General features: G+C 29.1%; 1 protein-coding gene across 1 annotated transcript; it reads right to left on the reverse strand.

Moving 5' to 3' along the window:
• Positions 1-10,924: 10,924 nt before the first annotated feature.
• LOC122521658 (nuclear RNA export factor 1-like) lies at positions 10,925-15,593 on the reverse strand. The gene is made up of 10 exons (XM_043642494.1): positions 15,345-15,593; positions 14,731-15,047; positions 14,366-14,452; positions 14,060-14,303; positions 13,792-13,985; positions 13,235-13,347; positions 12,798-12,834; positions 12,479-12,711; positions 12,152-12,320; positions 10,925-12,058 (listed from the first exon to the last, which is right to left on the reverse strand). Exons 1-10 carry the CDS (start codon positions 15,421-15,423, stop codon positions 11,615-11,617), a joined length of 1,917 nt encoding a protein of 638 aa, XP_043498429.1. The 5' UTR covers positions 15,424-15,593; the 3' UTR covers positions 10,925-11,614.
• Positions 15,594-19,737: the final 4,144 nt, after the last annotated feature.

Raw genomic sequence — 19,737 nt, forward strand, 5'->3', positions numbered from 1 at the left:
TGCCCTACAAGGGATCATCATCATCATTATCATCATTATCATCATCATCATCAGCCTATACTGTCCACTGCTGGACAAAAGCCTCTCTCATATTTTGCCACTCCTTCCGGTCCTGTGCCATCAGCATTCAGTTTCCCGCGAGTCTCCTTATGTCGTCACTCCATCGGGCTGGTGGGCGTCCTCTTTTTCTGTATGCTTCCACTCTTGGTCTCCACTGTAATATTGTTTTCGTCCATCGACCATCGGTTACTCTGGCCACATGGCCCGCCCAGTTCCACTTCATACGCAGAATGGTCTCAACAGCATCTCTTAGTCCTGTGTTGTGTCTGATGGTTCTATTTGGGATTCTATCTCGGAGGGTAATTCCAAGCATTGATCTCTCCATCTTACGTTGCATGACTTGTATTTTCTGAATGTTGTTTTTGGTCATTGTTAATGTCTCTGAGCCGTATGTTAAAACTGGGAGAACGCACTGGTTAAATACCTTCCTTTTTAAACACCTTGGAAGATTAGATCGGAAAACTGTTCTTAATTTTCCATAAGCTGCCCAGGTTAAACCTATTCTACGCTTTATTTCGTGTGTTTGCTTGTCTCTTCCAATACTTATCTCGTGTCCCAGGTATTTGTATAAACCTACTTGTTCTATGTTATTGTTGTTAATTTTAATGGAATCACTCAAAATTAGATTAGTCATATATTGGGTTTTTGAAATATTTATTTCTAGTCCTACTCCTCCTGCCGCCTCATAAAGGTTTTGCATCATAGTCTGTGCTTCTGGCATGTTGTCTGTTATTAGGACGATGACATCGGCGAAGCATAGGTGGTTTAAGTTCTCTCCGTCAATGTTAATTCCTATGTTGTCCCAATTCATTTTGTTTAACATGCTCTGTAACAAAGTGACGAATAGTTTAGAGGAGAGCGCATCGTCCTGCCTCAGTCCTCTCTCGATTTTAAATTTATTTGTGTATTGTTCGTTGGATAGTTTTACATTTGCTGTTGCTGTCTTGTATATATATTTAATAGCTGTAGAGTATCGATGGTCTATACGGCATTCGGCAAGTGCTTCTAATAGTATCTGTTGGTCTATTGTGTCGAATGCCTTTTTAAAATCTACGAAAATCAGCATCAGCGGCTTATTGTATTCCATGCACCATTCGATAAGAGTTTTTATTGTGAGAAGGTGGTCGTTTGTTCCATATTTTGTTCTAAATCCTGTTTGTTCTTTTGAAAGGAAAAACTCGCGTTTGTTTGTTAAACGTGTGGTTAAAATCTTCGTGTACAATTTGTAGATGTGACTTAATAGGCTGATCGGTCTATAATTTTCAAGATCTGTATTATCTCCTTTTTTATGTAAGATAATAATTCGTGCGTTTTCCCATTGAGATGGTGTTATTCCTTCGAGTAGATATTTGTTAAATAGGATCTTCAAGGCTTTAATAATGTTTTGTCCACCATTTTTATGCTTTCTATTACTAGACCGTCTTCGCCTGGTGCTTTTATATTTTTCATTCTCTTTAGAGCTGCCATAATTTCTTTTTCATCTATCTCAGGATACACAAATACTAATACAAGGGATACACAAATAATAAATAAAAAATTAACACATTTGTTGCCTATATTTAAACTATCGCTCCACGGAAGTATACCCTTCACCCATATTCATGTGACGTGGTGTAGAACGTTTTAATAAAAAAAAACTAATGTATAAATTACCTCTTCAATTGGAAGACCAAAACCTGTATTATAGAATGTTATCACGTACAAAAACGTCAAACACGAATATTTCGGAAACTTCTGAGTGCTCAGTATAACGTTTCTAACGTAACTGATGAAATTGTTACGATTTTAAAATTGCCTATCAATCTGAAGAGCGAGCGCGCCGGGCGGCATATTTCGACGAGAAAAAAGAGCAGCGCGACCGCGTCGATCGGCATTATTCGCAGATAAATGAAGGAAGCGCCATCGCGCTTCATGGCACAATTCAACATGGATTTTTAAAAACCTCTGTCACTAAAACGGTTAAATCCTATCCCAGTACGTAATTTCTTTGCTTCCATACGATTCAAGAGATTAATTAAATCATTTACAGATTTTATTTGTTCATCTATTTTTTTCTTACAGTATTTAGAAAATGTTACCTACAACAAAAAAAAGTTAATCAAATTAAAAGCTCAACTTCATTAAAGAGTATCAAAAAAATCTGTTTTCGCAATTAATAGGAAAATGATAATTATTCTTACCATCACAGATTGATTGTCGTCAATGATAAACCGTACTAGCTCTTTTAATTTAATACGATCAGATTAGATCGCTATCAACTGGTTAACACCCGGAATAAAGCTCCAACCAATTGGAAACAATTTGTTCAATTCAGTAATGATACTTAGAGTTTCTGTACCATTATCAAGATTTATCTACAGCAACAAAATCTAATTTTAATTTTTGCATCAACAGAAAAATTCTACTTTACTTTTAACGTCTTTTTTGAAATCATAAAAATTTGTCTTAATATATGATAAAAAAAATACTCACCGGGCTGTTATAATCAACTTCACCTTCAGAGTTTTTTTGATGCTTGAGTCCAACATTTTCATCGGGATAACTCAATTTTCTTGTTGCATCCAATCTACGGCGCGAAAGAAGTCCAGGACTTCCCGGAATTTCATTTAAAGATTTTCACTGTTTTTCTTCGCTTGCTTGCTTCTATTGTTGCTGCTCTCGTCCATTTTCATTCAATGATTCAGAACTCTTCAGCATCTCATTCGAAATAATTCTGTGGCTTTTGCTAGTTGGTTGCTGCAACAGCTGGTTTTGGTCATAATTATTAATTAATTCAGAATCGTCTAACGCCGAGTTCCGAAAAATTCGTTTATCACAATCTTAAACAATTAGTGATCGTATTTCACATAATATCAATGGAATTGAATTCTGAGTACGTGTTTTTTTTATTCGACCTTTTATAATAATATTTATTTCTCCACTAGGTAGACTTGTCACATAACAATCTTGAATCGCTTCTTTTTCAAAGTGTGAATCGCAAGCGTATTGACACTCAGTTAAATGGGATGATAAAGAATTCATCCATTCTTTACGCTTTCTTGGACTCTGTTCAGTTACACAATAAAAAAATTAATATATATTTTGATCAATTGAAGATAATAAATTATTATTTTGCAAAAATAGGATAACTTACTAATCAATGACTTATCATGGCATACAATGATTTAAAATATAAACTATAAATTAATAAATTCTTTTTAATACTTTATTAATACTTTATTTGAGTTGGAATATTGTTACTTACTTTTAGTACTTCAAAAAACGTAAGTTTTATTTTAAATTCAATTTTCAAATAAAATATAAATTTAGGTCAGTATAACTGCTTATTTATTTGAAAAATGTCAAGGCATTCTAAAAATATGAAATTAATAAAAGTAATAGCATACAGGAGTAGTATTCGGATTTCGATGAACTGAAACTAAAGATAACATGGATAAAATAAAATGACCTATTTGACAAAACCGATGAGCTAGAGTTTTCTGACAAAAATAATTAAGAGGAGAATATTTTGATACAAATGACGGAAAATAATACATTTTTGTTGTCATTTTTTTTTACTTATTACGCTCACAATTGGTGGTTCAGCTAATCGTAAACGCATTAATTTATTACTAAAGTATTATATTAAATTATCTACGGTATATTTTATATAATGTATTATATAATATTATTGATATAATACGTATTATATTATCTACCCATTTATTATCTACGATAATTATGGAAAATATAACATTTTTCTAGAAATCAATCATTTTGACACAGTTCTAATAGAAATAGGTATACAACAGTTTTGCTAGATTTAATGTCCATTTACATATAAACTTATAATTGAATAAAAAATTTACTATTATTTACTTTTAACTGTAAAAAGTATTCTTTCTGTCCGAAAAAATGGTATATATTTTTAAAAACATTTAGGATTAGCGAATAAATAAACAATTCAGTAATCCAGTAACCTTACTTTGTATTTGGTAATTATTAAATATAAAATAACAGATGATAATTAAGTAGACATTTGTTTTTGATTAAATGAAAAGTTTTTAATAAGGAAAATACTGTATTTATTTTAAATAATGTAATATTCGCTGTTTTTAGAAAATAAGGGATTTTGTCAAAAGTAGTATTAGATTGCAAAAAAGGAATACTAAATCGAAGTACTGAACTAATACGGAATTTACAAGGTTATTGCAAATGTTGTTACAATTGAAGAAAAGCCAGAAATTAGAACACACTGTTATTAAAAAGATTTAAGCTGATTTTAAAGCAAATTGTTTAATTGCGGCTACAATTTAACACTTGACTTAAAAACAATATAGTAAAGGTGTAAAAAGTGTAAAAGTTGAAGATGTTTCAAAAGAGAAAAAGATATATCGGAGCAAACGTAAGGATTATTTAGAAAATTTAGCTAAAATTACAAATGTCCCTTCGAATCGTCGATTATCGATTAATCTGTTTTCGAGCTATTTGCGTTCAGAAATTTACATAAATATCTCTGGTCGATCAGCAAAGCCGTTAAAGCAGGAAGACCTGTTTCGACTTCGACTTTTTTCCGAGCATTGTTTAAACATTTTAAAGAGTTTAAAGTAAACAGAGGTGACTTACGACTAGCGAGTGTTGTGATGGTTCGATCTTCTAATAATGCCATGAAATCTACCGAGTCGAATAAAATTATCACCAACGGCGATAAATATATCTTAAAAAAAGATTATGATAAGTTAAACATACACAAAACTATAAATTCCTAAAATCCGAGCACAAGTTGGGTTTTGTGGATTACAAAATTACGAAGAAAATAGTAGCCAAACGAGCACTGACGGTCGTAATAATAACTGGAAAAAAGTTACAAGCAAATAACAAGCATAAAATAACCCCGTATGCAAACAATTCCGAGACGCAATAATGGATAGAAGACATATCACTATCAAATTCGTTTAACTCATCATAAGAAAAGATAGAGATTAACGTAAGTAAAGAAGCTACATTTCATTTTGTTAAATCACAACCAATATACGTTTTAGCTCAAATTGTAGAACTCCTTATTGAGTTGCTTAATTATACAGCACAGAGACAGAAAACTATATTAAAAAAAGAAATAAAACTAGGTCAAGTTAAAATACAAACTAACACTCTTAAAATGTTTCGTAAAGTAAAACAAGCTCTAAAGTCAAAATAGACAGTCTATCACAGTCTATCACCAGCTGAAGACGGAAGAAAGCTACAAAACAGTTATCAGAGGCTTTTACATTTGAAAATAAGCTAATACAACCATCAAGAAGGAATTTACAAAGCTGGGATATGAAGTAAGAGCAGTAAATTGTATGACGAAATTAAATATAAATCAAGTATTGCCGTTATTTATGGTGGAACTCGAACCTGGAAGTAATAATAAGGGTATTTTTTGTACAAGCAAAATGCTAAACACTGAAATAAGCGTGGAAGCACCACGACATAAAAAAGAATACCGTAGTACATGAGATGTCAGCAGTACGGACATGCCAAGAATTATTGCAATGGAACCACCTGCGTAAAATGTGCACACAATTACTTGTCAAATATTTGCCCTGCTTTAGGAAAGATGTAAAATCAGTAAAATGCTACAATTGCAAAGGAAAACACCCAACCTAGTTACAAAGGCTGTGAGATAAGAAAGCTGCTCCAAAGAAAACTCTTCTCACCTTTTCCAAGCAGAAAATATACCATAAGAACAGTAGTAACTGACTTGGGAGATGATAGGGTACTTTGTTCCAAATACAATGTGGGAAAATATAAATTGTACTAACTCAAATTATGCGTAGGCGACTGCCAATTGATCATAGTTAAAAGGAAACAAGTGACGCTACAGAAATCAAGAAGTTCTTCATAAACAATCAATTAGAAATACAGAATAGTAACAAAAATTATAATAGAATAAAATGCAATACTAAAATAATAAACAATAACTAATAGCTACCCTGAAAATAGCATTCTGGAAGGCTAAAAGATTGCAACAAAGAGTCTTAGAGACTGAAACATTCTTAGACAATAACAATATTAATATACTCCTCGTTTCGGAAACACACTTCATTACAAGAAGCTATATAAAAATTTAATATTATAATGTATGCAACACACAAGACATCCATCAGAGAAGGCTCACGAAGTTACAAGCATTTATATTAAAATGTGACATCAAATACCATCTACATAATCAAATTAACCAAGAACTTTTTCAAGCAACTACAATTACAGTGCAATCTCGCACTAATAAATTTCCAATTTCGGCCATATATGCACCGTTAGGACAAAAAATTACCTCACAGAAATGACAGGATTACTTTCAGTCGATTAATGGTAAGAAATCCATCTCAGCACAGGAGTTCGTAATGCTAAACTTACTATTTTGCGTGCAGAATTCACAAATTATTACAACTAGATAGACATTAAAAAAGCATTCTAAAAAGTTTGGCATGCAGGGCTCGTAAATACAACTAGAACCCTCTTTCCAATGCAAATGCACAATTTACTTGCAACATATCTAAGGGACAAGGCCTTTATTATAAAAATCAATGATGCGTACTTCGAAATTAAAGAAATCAAAACTGGTGTACCACAAAGAAGTGTCTTTGGACCCATACTTATACATTGACTAATACATTTGATCCTAAAGCATTCTATACAGCTGATATTCCGACTACTGATGAAAGTAAAATACTAACGTTTGCTGATGATACTGCTATACTACCTACCATTCTGGCTCAGCAGTAGCGGTGACCTTTTTGCAAGAGAACGTAACAAAAATAGAAAAACAATGAAAAGAAAGGATCGAGGCAAACATAAGCAAATGTAATTATACCGCCTTTACACTGTAGAAAAAAGACTCCCCGGATAATAAACTAAATAACGTAGTCATTCCACAAACTAGCCAGAAATCCAAGCTCAGCCTAGAAAATAAATTGAAAGTTTATGAAATCATTATAAAACCTTTATAAACATTGGGATATTACTATAGGGAACGGCAGCAATGAATCATATGATAAAGCTAGGATAAATGCAATCGAAAATACTGAGAATGATAGTCAACGCACCATGGTTCATACGGAATGAAATATACGAAAGGACCTTGTACTAACGACAGTGATGGAAGAAATAGAAAATTTCACAACAAAATATAAAGGAAGAACCTGCATTACACTCCAACCAACTAGCCGCAGAAACGTTAACTACTCGCATTAGAAAAAGATTAAAAAGGAAACATCCGGTAAACTTAAATACACAAAAATTGTAAAAGAAAACGATAATCCTGAAAGGTATTACATTACCACCCAAATGTTATTTTAAAGTGATCAAAAAAAGAAATTTACTCACGGACAAATTGTAAAGCAGAAAATTAATGTAATTTAAAAATAAAAAAAAAAAATAAAAAGAATAAAGAGAAAAAAAAAAAACAATAAAAAGAGAAAAAGAAAAAGACAAAAAAGACCAAAAAAAATATAATATAAAAAGAAAAAGAATTAAAAAAATACAACAAAAAAACAAAAAAAAAAGAAAACAAATAAAAAACAAATTATTAAGCTCGATATAAAATCAAATGATTAGAAAATAATTTATTATTTAAATTAAACGATTTTTTAATTAATAACGGTTTTATTAGCTAATTTATGATTAGATTTATCTAACAATAAGAACGAAAATAAATTAAATATAATATTTAAAATCTTTCTTAGAGACTGATCTAGCACATCGTGTAAGAAGCTTAAACCAATTTCATAGAATTTGTTTTATGCTGGTTTAATAGTAATAGCTTCTACATATTTGAATGATTTAAGAGATTGAAAAATTTTTATTAAGGGGTTTGGCTACTCTAGATGCCGAAAAATAGGCTTTCTTGTGATTTTTTTTTTCAGGAAAAATATAAAATAAATTGAGTTTACAAAGGTAGAAGTTTATTGTACATATGATTGACTACAAACATAATTGTTATAGAATAATTTATTTAAAAATGGCGGCTATGCAGCGTTTATTAGATGACCTCTCTATTTTAGAGGGGTCCACGGTCGTAACAACTACTGTAAATTTTGAACTATTATGAGTTACTTGATTTTTTTTTATTGTACATAACAACAGTCAGAGGAGAAGTAGGTAGAATTTTTTTTATATATCGATTTTTTTTGCCGAATGGCGCATTTCCAAAGTCAAACTTGCAAAATTCGCAGAAACATCGCTAGAAAATTGTTAAAAACAAATGAGCTATGCCATATAAAAAAAAATCCTCATTACTTAATTAGACAATCTAATTTTAAAGATCTATTTAAAATTTGAAGCGAATATACATAAGATGAAAACGCTATAGAAGAGTATATAGTTTGTAAGAAACACGTGTATTATAACTCGCGAGCAATATATTATTTTTATAAAATAGTTTTTTTCCAAATATAATCAATCGAATATGTTTAATTAGAAATAATTAATATTGTTATCTTGGGTGATTTCTATTAATTATTGCAATGTAAAACTTCATATTATAAATTTTGGTATTAAACGCATTGCATAACTTATATGTATAAGTATATTATATCAAAGTAAAAGTGCAATTTTATATATTTATAAATGGTATCATATATTTATATTTACAATATTAACAGTGATATGAATTATGTATACATAGAAAACAATATTTATATTTATATATACACATAAATACAAACATTTATATGTTCATATAAATGATTTTAATGATCGTCAATATATATCAGGTTTTAATGGAATTAACATATATATGTATGTGTTTTAAAAGAACTTTTTTAAAAATATAAACAGAAGTATAATTATTCAAGTTCTTCAATTTACAGAATCAATGTTAGAAAAAATATAATTACATATATCGGAGTCTTATTATCTATGCGTATCACAATTTACTTGCTAAAAAAATAAAAATTACAAATATAATTATTCATATTGTTATTACAACTAGTAATTTTTCTGTTAACTGTGAGTATAAATTATATTAATATGTTTTTTTTTTGTATAGCATGCCATATATAGAATACAATTAATATTGTTTTTATAAGCTGTAAAGAAAAAGATAAATTAGAAAAATCTATTTTTAGTAAGCATAATTAGCTATTATGCTAAATGCTTTTTAAGTGTTTTTAAGTTTTGAATGCAATCATGGTTCTTTGCGTGTATGATATTTATGTGTGTAGATAAATATATTATATATATATATTTTTTAATGTATATATCATGGTATGAAAACCATTTCGGTGAAATGGATCTTTGTCGTCCAGGTGCTAAGGATATGCTGATGATTATTATAAATCGCTCAGCATAAATATGCATTTTGTTTTCAATATTTGACATATTATGCTTATATCATGTTTTATGCCGTGTATTGCAATCATTTGCAGATATAGGCAATAAATTCTTCATTGTATCCATATATCCTTTGGATTATCGACCAGTGATTATTTGCATCACAGTCTATATAATTGTTTAATATGCACCTGGTAATCATTATTACATCTGCATTCATGAACAAAATATTTAAATAATATTGTTTAAAAAAATAAAAAAAAAAATATATATTGCATGTATAGAACCTCACGCATTTTCAACTTAAATTGTGTACTTTATGAGAACCATAATAATAATTATAATAATACAAATAATAAGACTATTAATAATAATCATCAAAATAATAATGTGATAATTATGATCACAAAAATACTATATATAAAAATAGAAATTTCAGATATTAATGAATTTATACTCACATTTAACTTTAAATTTTCCTATTTCAAGTATGTAAAAATGTGTACACCCTAATAATATTGATTTTCTTTTGTCTGTATGAGCTATTATCTATCTATTATATGTAAAAATCTGTTGAAATTTTGAAATCAGAATAATTTTGTATGATTTCTTAAAATTTATCCCTATAAAATGAAATGTTTTAAACTATATGATTACCTATAAATTATTAATTAATTATTATAATTATAAATATCTCATCTGCGAGTTATCGAAAGTTACTTAATTCATTTGTATAACTTATTTAAAATTAATATAAGGGGTGTCCTAAAAGTCACTTTATCAAACAGATAAATTAGAAATTTTTGTTTGGTTGATATTTAGAGTAGTGCCATCATGGGCCTATACTTTTTTTTTAAACATTGTAACTAGTGATTCAAATCTTGAAATGAAAAACAAAATATTGTAATTCTATTTTGAAAAAAAATCAATATAAATTTTTTGTTTTGTTTTACTTACTTGATAAAGTGACTTTTGTGATACCCATGTATTTATTATACAATTATTTATATCTTACAAGTAAATATATACTGCATTTGTGTTATCATTTAACTTTCAAAGTTACATTCATTTCTTATAAAATATTTAAAACATACGATATTTATTATATATACTGAAATGGCAGTATATTTCAGAAAAATTGTTTTGTTTTTTTTAGCCTTAGCTTATGAATTGAGAAACTAAAATGGTAACTAAAACAGAATAGTATTACATGAGTAATACTTAAAAATTTCATTTTTACAAATAACTTTGAAAGTTAAATAAACAAAACAGACAAATATTATATGTAGATGACATGCATTATTTGTAACATATTATTAGATTTATATACAAGAATAGTGAAGTTAAGTTCTTTCCTCTCTTATTTTATGAAGGTAATAAAAAAAAACTTAAGTTATGGTATAATGATTGAATAGTTCTGTTGAATATTTTTATCAATGTGATAAAATATTATAAATCACGAATGAACAGCAAGGATGTAAGTCGTGTGTGATTTATAAAGTCAAATTTTTGTGAAAATATCATATAGTTACGTTGAAAAATGATTGAATGATTTTTTGCTTTTTTAGTCTTTGTTATTTTTTTTCGTTTTTCTTTTTTCATAAAAATATTTGTTATTCTAGAAATCATAGACGTGCAAAATCAGTTCATGGAGTGAATTAATCTTTATTCTCACTGTTAATTTTATTCTTTCCTTGGTAACTTTTTACTTCCACTAGCACTACCGTGTAATTAAAAAAAGTCAACACCTACAATTTTACGTAAAAATTTTAACTGATACTTTTCTAGAACTTATTTTTTTTTTTTAGAGATATTGCCTTTTGTAATTGCAAGGTAGAGCAGTATTTATCATCATGTTTTATATTTTATTAACAAATAAAGAATTCATAAAATTGTTCTATCAAAAAAGGAAAAATATATATACTTAAATGAAAATGATAGAATAAACAGTGGTAGGAAAATCTTAGGTCTCCTATGAGAAATTTGCACGTTTATGATATAGAATATGAACTTAAAACTACTTTAGATACTATATTCTACTTTGCCATAATATTTAATTACAAATTTCTTGGATAAACATTCCATTTAAGAATAATAAATTTAAAACATTTGTTGTTCTGTTTGTTTTATGAATTACAATATTTTTCAAAAATGTTATGAATATCCAAAACGTCAGCACCTTATTGAAATTAAGAGAGATGATTTACAACAAACAAAACAAATCTGGAATATCTTTTAAACTTTCTAATAATATTAAAATTTACTTACTAAATGCTTCCGATGGTATTTGACCACGCTTGAAGAATTCTTGAAAAGCGGATAAAGCATTTTCATAATTCCATTGAACTTCTTGGAGGCATTTTAAACTCCATTCCAGATTCATATTTGTTTGCTGGCTCAATGTCACAATCATTTGTTGTTTTACAGTTTCCGACAATTCCGGAACTGTTCCTTCAGCAGCAGAGTTTGATGTTTTTGATATTGATGGTTCTTCAGCCATTGGTTCTTCTGATTCTTTATCGGTATTGTTCAATATGAGCTTTCGTTGCGTTTCAGTTGTGTTACTGATATGTAATTGTTCATTACAAATACAATATCCAGTTCCTTGAGGTACTATAATAAATGTTCTATTAAAGTATCGGACATGTTCTTCTTTAGTTAGCTCTTTGAACAGTCCAGTTACTGTAACCATCATCATTCTTTCCTGTAAAATTACAAAGTTAATTAGAATAAGATAATAAAGTTAATATATATATATATTTAAAATTTCATTTTTATATGAAAATAAGATACTTACAGTAACTAGACTAACATCCATCGTAAATGTATTTAAAAAATGTTTAGTTTGTGGCATTTGAGAAATAAATGACACTATTGTCAGTTTTCCTTGTTTTAATAATTTTTGTCTTCTGTTAGCATCATTTACTCTAAATAAATTTCTATTTTCCCCAACATAAGAGTTTAATCTGGAAGAAAAAGAAAAAAAGAAAAAAAAAAAAAAAAAAAAAAAAAGACAGAGAGAGAAAGAGAGAAAGAGATTAATTAAAATTTGATTATATGCTAAAATCGTAATTAAACATGCATTGAATAAATTATAAAACCAGATTTAGAAATATTGACTTACTTGTTGGCATTATAAGCAGTATTTACAGTCAAAGTGAAGGATGCGTGTTCATTATAAGCATCCAATAATAGTTGATGATTGCCACTATCATAAACCAGAAAATATTGTTGCAGAAATTGACTGGCTATTTCTTGAGCTTCAGCATTTGAAGTGAATATGCGTTGGGTAGGAGGTATTTTTGATGCATCATCCATAACATCAAATAAGATTGGACGTGGTAGATCTACTCCATCCTGTAAAATAAATCATACATACTTAGGCTTTCTTAAATATATTAAATAGCAGTTAATTTAGTTGTTAATTTGAAACTATATCTTACCAGTCTCAGGAGTTTAGGGAACCTCCTCCGCACATCGCTGTTTTAAGGGAAAGAAAAGATAGAAGCCCGGGGGCTCCGCATTAATAAGAAAAATTAAAAACATGTGCCTTATTATTCAGAATCTAATATTAAATACAATAGAAACTTACTATCTTTATATGCTCATGAATTAATGTAAACTTACGTTAGAAAACATTAGAAGTATTGTTGAATATTTATACAGTTTTGAATATGTAATGAAATTAAATTAAAAATAAAAATAAATGAGAAATAAAGATCAGCATGAAATCTAAATATATAATTAATAAGTCTGAATATAAAAAAAAACATAAAATAAATGTGACAAATAAAAGATAAAACGAGCGTACGCGCATATCAATCATTTTAGATAAATTTCTGGTTTGAACGACAATGTTAATACTTCAACCATACATTACCTAACATATTCACTCTGTCGGGATTTATACTTGTTGCATACTGGATTACCAGCTAATTTTAATTCTTCTAGCTTGAGATCCTTGACAACGTCCAAATGATGCATTTCTCTTATCTAGAAATAAGAAAATTTATGAATAATACATAGTATTGAAGGATGAGAAATAAAGAAAAGAAACATTCTCTTCGGGATTATCCGGCATTTGTTTAGGCGATACCACATGACATAGGGCGTCACCCTATGTTTCGTTTCATGTTTCGTCGCATGGAAACCACTCGATGTTTCTCGTAGATAAATAGATGAATATTCGAGAGGGACCGAGAAGTTTCTAGAACGATAAGAAAGTATAAAAGAGAAGCGTTTCAGTTCGGACCGAGTTCAGTGTAAGTCCAGCTACGGTATAGTCAAGTGTTAGTCGACTTAATAAATTGTTACTTGTGATTACAATCACACTCCTCACTATTTTTTTACTATATATATATATATATATAATTTACACATCCTACAGTATTTTTTCCTTGTGAAACTTATAAAAAAAAAAAGAAAATATGTAATTACCTTATTGTCGCCTATGTACAATATTTTCAATTTAGGAAACTTTTTGTGAAGGACGTTGAGTCTTTCAATTAAGTTCAATTTGTTTCCATCTAAATTTAATGCCTCCAAGTTAGGGATATATTCTGCGACAATGTCCAATACGGTCATTAACATAACTGGTCGAAATAATGCACAGAAATAATCAGCAACAAGATCTGTAATATAAAAATATAATTAATTTTTTTTTTTTTTTAATAATATTTATCTTTCTGTAAAGATTTATTCATACCTGGATCTTGATGAAACTTTGACAAGTCTAATGCATTGTTTTCTTGAAAATATCGTTTTACCATAGCTTGCTTCAGTTGTTCTTTTAATTTATCATTAATTTCACAGTGAGGAAAACCTGGTTTAACTCTAACTTGAAGTTTAAAACCATCTGTGGTTGTTATTTTTCGATCACAGGCAAGAAGTGCATTTGCAGTTTTATGATCATCTACATAAAACACAGCTTCGGATCCCATAGTCTTGTACTGTAAAAAATTAGTATTAAATAAATTATGTAAAAATATGTGAAATATTAAGTAATACTTACCATTATAGGAACGAAAGTCTCAGGAGCAATATAACTCAAAAGATTGTTTATTATGTAATCTTTTGTATACTGCTGTCCATATGGCACCTAAAGAGAAATATATATTTGTTACTATATTGTGTCTTGCATTTCTATCATAGTGTGGTAGAAATAGGTATACATAAAGCTACGTTTAGTGTTAATGACAAATGTATTTGAATATTAGTTTAATATCGTAGCAATAATATTTCTATAAAATCATTAGAAAAAATGAATGCGAGAATGTATCGTTATCAAGAATTAAAAGAGTTAAACAGAAAGTCCCAGAAAATTAATCTGGCACAATATAAATGTATGTGTATATTGTATCGTATACTGATACTTACAATGATTTTATAAGAGGTAGCTTTTGCGAGGGAGAGTGGCGGTCTAGGAAATATGCCACCTCGGAAACCTCTGGGAGGCAAAGGGCTGTTTCTTCCCCTCGATAAACCTCGGCCTCTACCTCTAACAACAACTTGTCTGTTATTGTTGTTATTGTTATTAGAATTAACTCCCATCGGAGAATCGTCGTCTTTAAAAGCCTCTACAAATATTTTTCTCGCTATTCTCATATTTCTAGAGGGCCTTGGTTGTTGTTTGAATGATACGCGAGGTCGAGAAGCATATCTCCCATCCCGTCTCACGTGTCTATCATCGTGTCCTGAATCATAAAAAGAATATATTTTGTTTCTAGCTTTCGATATTTGTTACAGCTATTAGATTTCTACTATCTTTACAAGAAAAAAAAATGAAAAATTCGAAAAAAATTAATTTTACGGAATAATGTAAAAAAATTATTTTTAGATAAAGTATATTAAAAAATAATATATTAATAATTATTTCGATATATATAAATGGAAACAAATGCAAACAATGAATAAGATATCGAGAATAAGTTGTCTTTGTTCTGAATTCACAAGCGTTGTAAAGCGTAGTTAGATCATAAATGATACTTTACCAAAGTAATGTTTATCCTCAGTATTATTCACTCGACCACCACGATTATCCCAAGTAGCTTTAGCAAATCTTTTAGGCATTTTGGGAATATTTAATATATTTTATAAACTCAAAAGTATAAAACTTTGCACTTTTGATGCACTAGGTTAGAAATTATTACGATCACCTGATGGAGAAACAACGACCAACCAATCAAGCGCACAAACTGCAATGACCGTTCTAGGAACGACTGTACAGGTAAGTACATCGATGCACCACTAGGGGAAATTATTAAAAAATTGTACAATTATGTGATTTTCATATTAAAGAAAAATTGAAAAAATTTCAATTCAAATATATATTTTGACAATATTAATCGGAAGAAATAAATAAAATATTTTTATATATAATAAATATTAATAAAAAAGGAAAAAGTACCGTAGACCGCAGCGCCATTTAGTAGTCTCTTTTGGAAGTTTGAATTTACATTCCCCGACATTGATGACTACTAAGGGGGGAGAATCAACAGAATATTTCTAGAATGACGTGTCCTTTGTTTTTCTATCTATTGTTAAAAAAGCAATATGGCAGTCTTTCTGGAAAAATATATATTTAAAAATTCTAAATTTTCAATAGAGAAATTATTATTAACATGAATAAAACAATCAAAAAGTTTATAAATGTAGGTCTTTGCATATTTTTGTTTGCATATAAATTACATAAAGATGAAAAATCGTATAATAGATTGTAGAATAGAAGAAAATAGAAAATTATAAGAATCTTAAATTTTCAATAAACAAATTCTACTATAAATAAAATATTCAGATAATTTATTTTTGTTTGTTTTTCAAATCTTTGGTAGTTTGGACATAACATTACAAACTTTTTTAAATAAAATGAAGGATATAAATATAAAAAAAATATAGAAATTATAAATGATATGTATAAATATTGCTTAAAAATAAATTTTCAGAAATTTTTGAAGTAAATTTTGAAAATACAATGACCAATAAGAACATATAGGCCAGTCAACGCGGGCCAAAAACTAATTTTCTTAGGTACAGCTTGATTCTTTGATATAAAGGTAAGTTGACGACGCTGAATCGAATAATTTTATTTAAATTTGATCCCGAGGTTTTGAGAAAAAGGGTAAAAAAGGGTAAAAAATGGCCTTATCTTAGAATCTAGGCATTTAATCGAAAAAAGTTTCAAACAAAAGTTGTAGAGAATTGAAAAATACTAAAAAAATGTTCTATGAGTTATCTTCGTATTTTCAAAAATAAGCGAATAAAATTGGATTGAAGATGGGAAAATAATTGTAAGAGTGGGGAAGCAAGTCCCGCCTCTCAGTCGACTTTTACACGCGAGCGGGCTAGTGTGCGTGCGAGCGTCCGTGTGCACTAATACACAAACGAAGGATCTTCGGCAATCTTCGGGACTCTCGGTCTTGAATGAAAGTGCGAGTGAGAGAACAAACCAATATTTCTCTCTTTTTATTTATCATGCGATAACGAGTATTATTGTCCTTGGCCATCGATTGTTGAGCGTTCTGATATTTCTCTTTTTATATTTTTTCTTTCGGTAGCGAGAATTTTACGTCTTGGCCATCGAGCGTCGAGCGTTTTGTATACGAGTGCGAGTGAGAAAGAAAACCGATATTTCTCTCTTTCTATTTTTTCTTTCGGTAGCGAGAATTTTTCGTTTTGGCCATCGTGCGTCGAGCGTTTTGTATATCTATATATATCGGCGTATAAGCGCGGCATTTTTAAATCGGATCTTGATGCTTATGGCACGCCGTTTCTTTATTTATTGTCAAAAATAATGAACCTTAAGTAAAAAAAAAAAATAATTCATTTTAACAGAAACTATTATTATTTAGTTGAGAGTAAAAATAATGAATTAATTTTGTGCCTCGCCATAAAATTAATTAGAATAATTAATTGATATTAATTTTTTGACTCACAAAAATTTATTTTTATATCAAATTGAATACGTATTCTCTTTAAGACGAAATTTAAAATTTAAATATTTTTCCTATTAAATTATGTATTTTATAAAATTTTAAATTACTGACTTTTTGTCTCGTAAAAATTTATTAGTGTATCAAATTAAATACATATTTGAAAAAGAAGAATTTTATATCCACACATAAAATTAATTCAAGATATATATGAAAGGATATTCTAAAAACGTGGAATTTATTTTTTGTCTATACATAATTTTAATTCATTTTTATTATGTTATAAGAAAACAGTAATGCATTCTGATTCATCTTCGAGGTCTTAAGAATTGTACGAAAAATATTGAGCAATTATCAATTGGTGCGTTAGCGTAAGTAGTAACGTCTTCGCTTCTCGCGCTGGTTTATTACCGTTCGATTCTTCGCGGGGGAATTATTTTTTTTATAAGTTTTTCTATCCTTAACAAGGAGACGATCAGTGAGTCTCACCTCAGATTTTTTTCAAATTTTGCACTAACGATATAAATTTTATTAAGAAATTAACATTATTACGCGAGTAATAAAATTACCAATTATAAATAAAATAATATCAAATAAATAACAAAAATTAATTTTTAACGTGCCGAAACGAGACATTTTTTAGGATGATATTTACAGGATGAATTTGTAATTTAAGTAATAAACTTCGTTTATTTGTGCAGGATGTAAAAAAATTTATTGCTTTGAATTTTTTTGTAATAATTTGTAAACATCCCACTTCTGAAATTTGTAAACTCCTTAACACATAAGAACATAAGATTAACTAACTGCTACTTCCTCCTACTCAGCACATAAGAACATAAGATTAACTCACTACTACTCAGCACATAAGAACATAAGATTAACTAACTAATACTTCCTCCTTCCACCCGTAATATCCGACTGCCCTTTATACTTTTCCATCGAACAACGGAACATCGGCCCCCCTCCATGGGTGACGCATACAGCCTCTGTTCCTCACACTTAATCTCAAGAACGCCGATATCCTAAATAAACATCCGCACGCACACCGGTGCAGGCGCCAAAGTGCACGAACCCGCATGAGACGTTTACAAATTTTAATTTTTTTTCTATATATAATTAGAAATTAGGAAATGTAAAAATAATATATATAACCTAAGGATAGAAAAACTTATAAAAAAATTAATTCCCCCACGAAGAATCGAACGGTAATAAACCAGCGCGAGAAGCGAAGACGTTACTACTGACGCTAACGCACCAATTGATAATTGCTCAATTTTTTTCGTACAATTCTTAAGACTTCGAAGATGAATCAGAATGCATTACTGTTTTCTTATAACATAATAAAAATGAATTAAAATTATGTATAGACAAAAAATAAATTCCACGTTTTTAGAATATCCTTTCATATATATCTTGAATTAATTTTATGTGTGGATATAAAATTCTTCTTTTTCAAATATGTATTTAATTTGATACACTAATAAATTTTTACGAGACAAAAAGTCAGTAATTTAAAATTTTATAAAATACATAATTTAATAGGAAAAATATTTAAATTTTAAATTTCGTCTTAAAGAGAATACGTATTCAATTTGATATACAAATAAATTTTTGTGAGTCAAAAAATTAATATCAATTAATTATTCTAATTAATTTTATGGCGAGGCACAAAATTAATTCATTATTTTTACTCTCAACTAAATAATAATAGTTTCTGTTAAAATGAATTATTTTTTTTTTTTACTTAAGGTTCATTATTTTTGACAATAAATAAAGAAACGGCGTGCCATAAGCATCAAGATCCGATTTAAAAATGCCGCGCTTATACGCCGATATATATAGATATACAAAACGCTCGACGCACGATGGCCAAAACGAAAAATTCTCGCTACCGAAAGAAAAAATAGAAAGAGAGAAATATCGGTTTTCTTTCTCACTCCCACTCGTATACAAAACGCTCGACGCTCGATGGCCAAGACGTAAAATTCTTGCTACCGAAAGAAAAAATATAAAAAGAGAAATATCAGAACGCTCAACAATCGATGGCCAAGGACAATAATACTCGTTATCGCATGATAAATAAAAAGAGAGAAATATTGGTCTGTTCTCTCACTCGCACTTTCATTCAAGACCGAGAGTCCCGAAGATTGCCGAAGATCCTTCGTTTGTGTATTAGTGCACACGGACGCTCGCACGCACACTAGCCCGCTCGCGTGTAAAAGCCGACTGAGAGGCGGGACTTGCTTCCCCACTCTTACAATTATTTTCCCATCTTCAATCCAATTTTATTCGCTTATTTTTGAAAATACGAAGATAACTCATAGAACATTTTTTATGTATATTTTAATTCTCTACAACTTTTGTTTGAAACGTTTTTTAATTTAATGCCTAGATTCTAAGATAAAGCCATTTTTTACCAATTTTTATCCTTTTTTACCCTTTTTCTCAAAAA

Source organism: Polistes fuscatus, unplaced genomic scaffold, assembly GCF_010416935.1.
Source record: "Polistes fuscatus isolate 324 unplaced genomic scaffold, CU_Pfus_HIC Scaffold45, whole genome shotgun sequence".
NCBI lineage: Eukaryota > Metazoa > Arthropoda > Insecta > Hymenoptera > Vespidae > Polistes > Polistes fuscatus.

What these genes read in the sequence shown, in the direction of transcription:
- LOC122521658 (XM_043642494.1), bottom strand. Translation starts at nt 15,423, where the DNA reads ATGCCTAAAAGATTTGCTAAAGCTACTTGGGATAATCGTGGTGGTCGA. An exon ending in CTACCTCTTATAAAATCATT is followed by an intron (nt 14,453 to 14,730) that starts GTAAGTATCAGT and finishes ATTTCTCTTTAG; the next exon opens with GTGCCATATGGACAGCAGTA. An exon ending in TGTACATAGGCGACAATAAG is followed by an intron (nt 13,348 to 13,791) that starts GTAATTACATAT and finishes TCTTATTTCTAG; the next exon opens with ATAAGAGAAATGCATCATTT.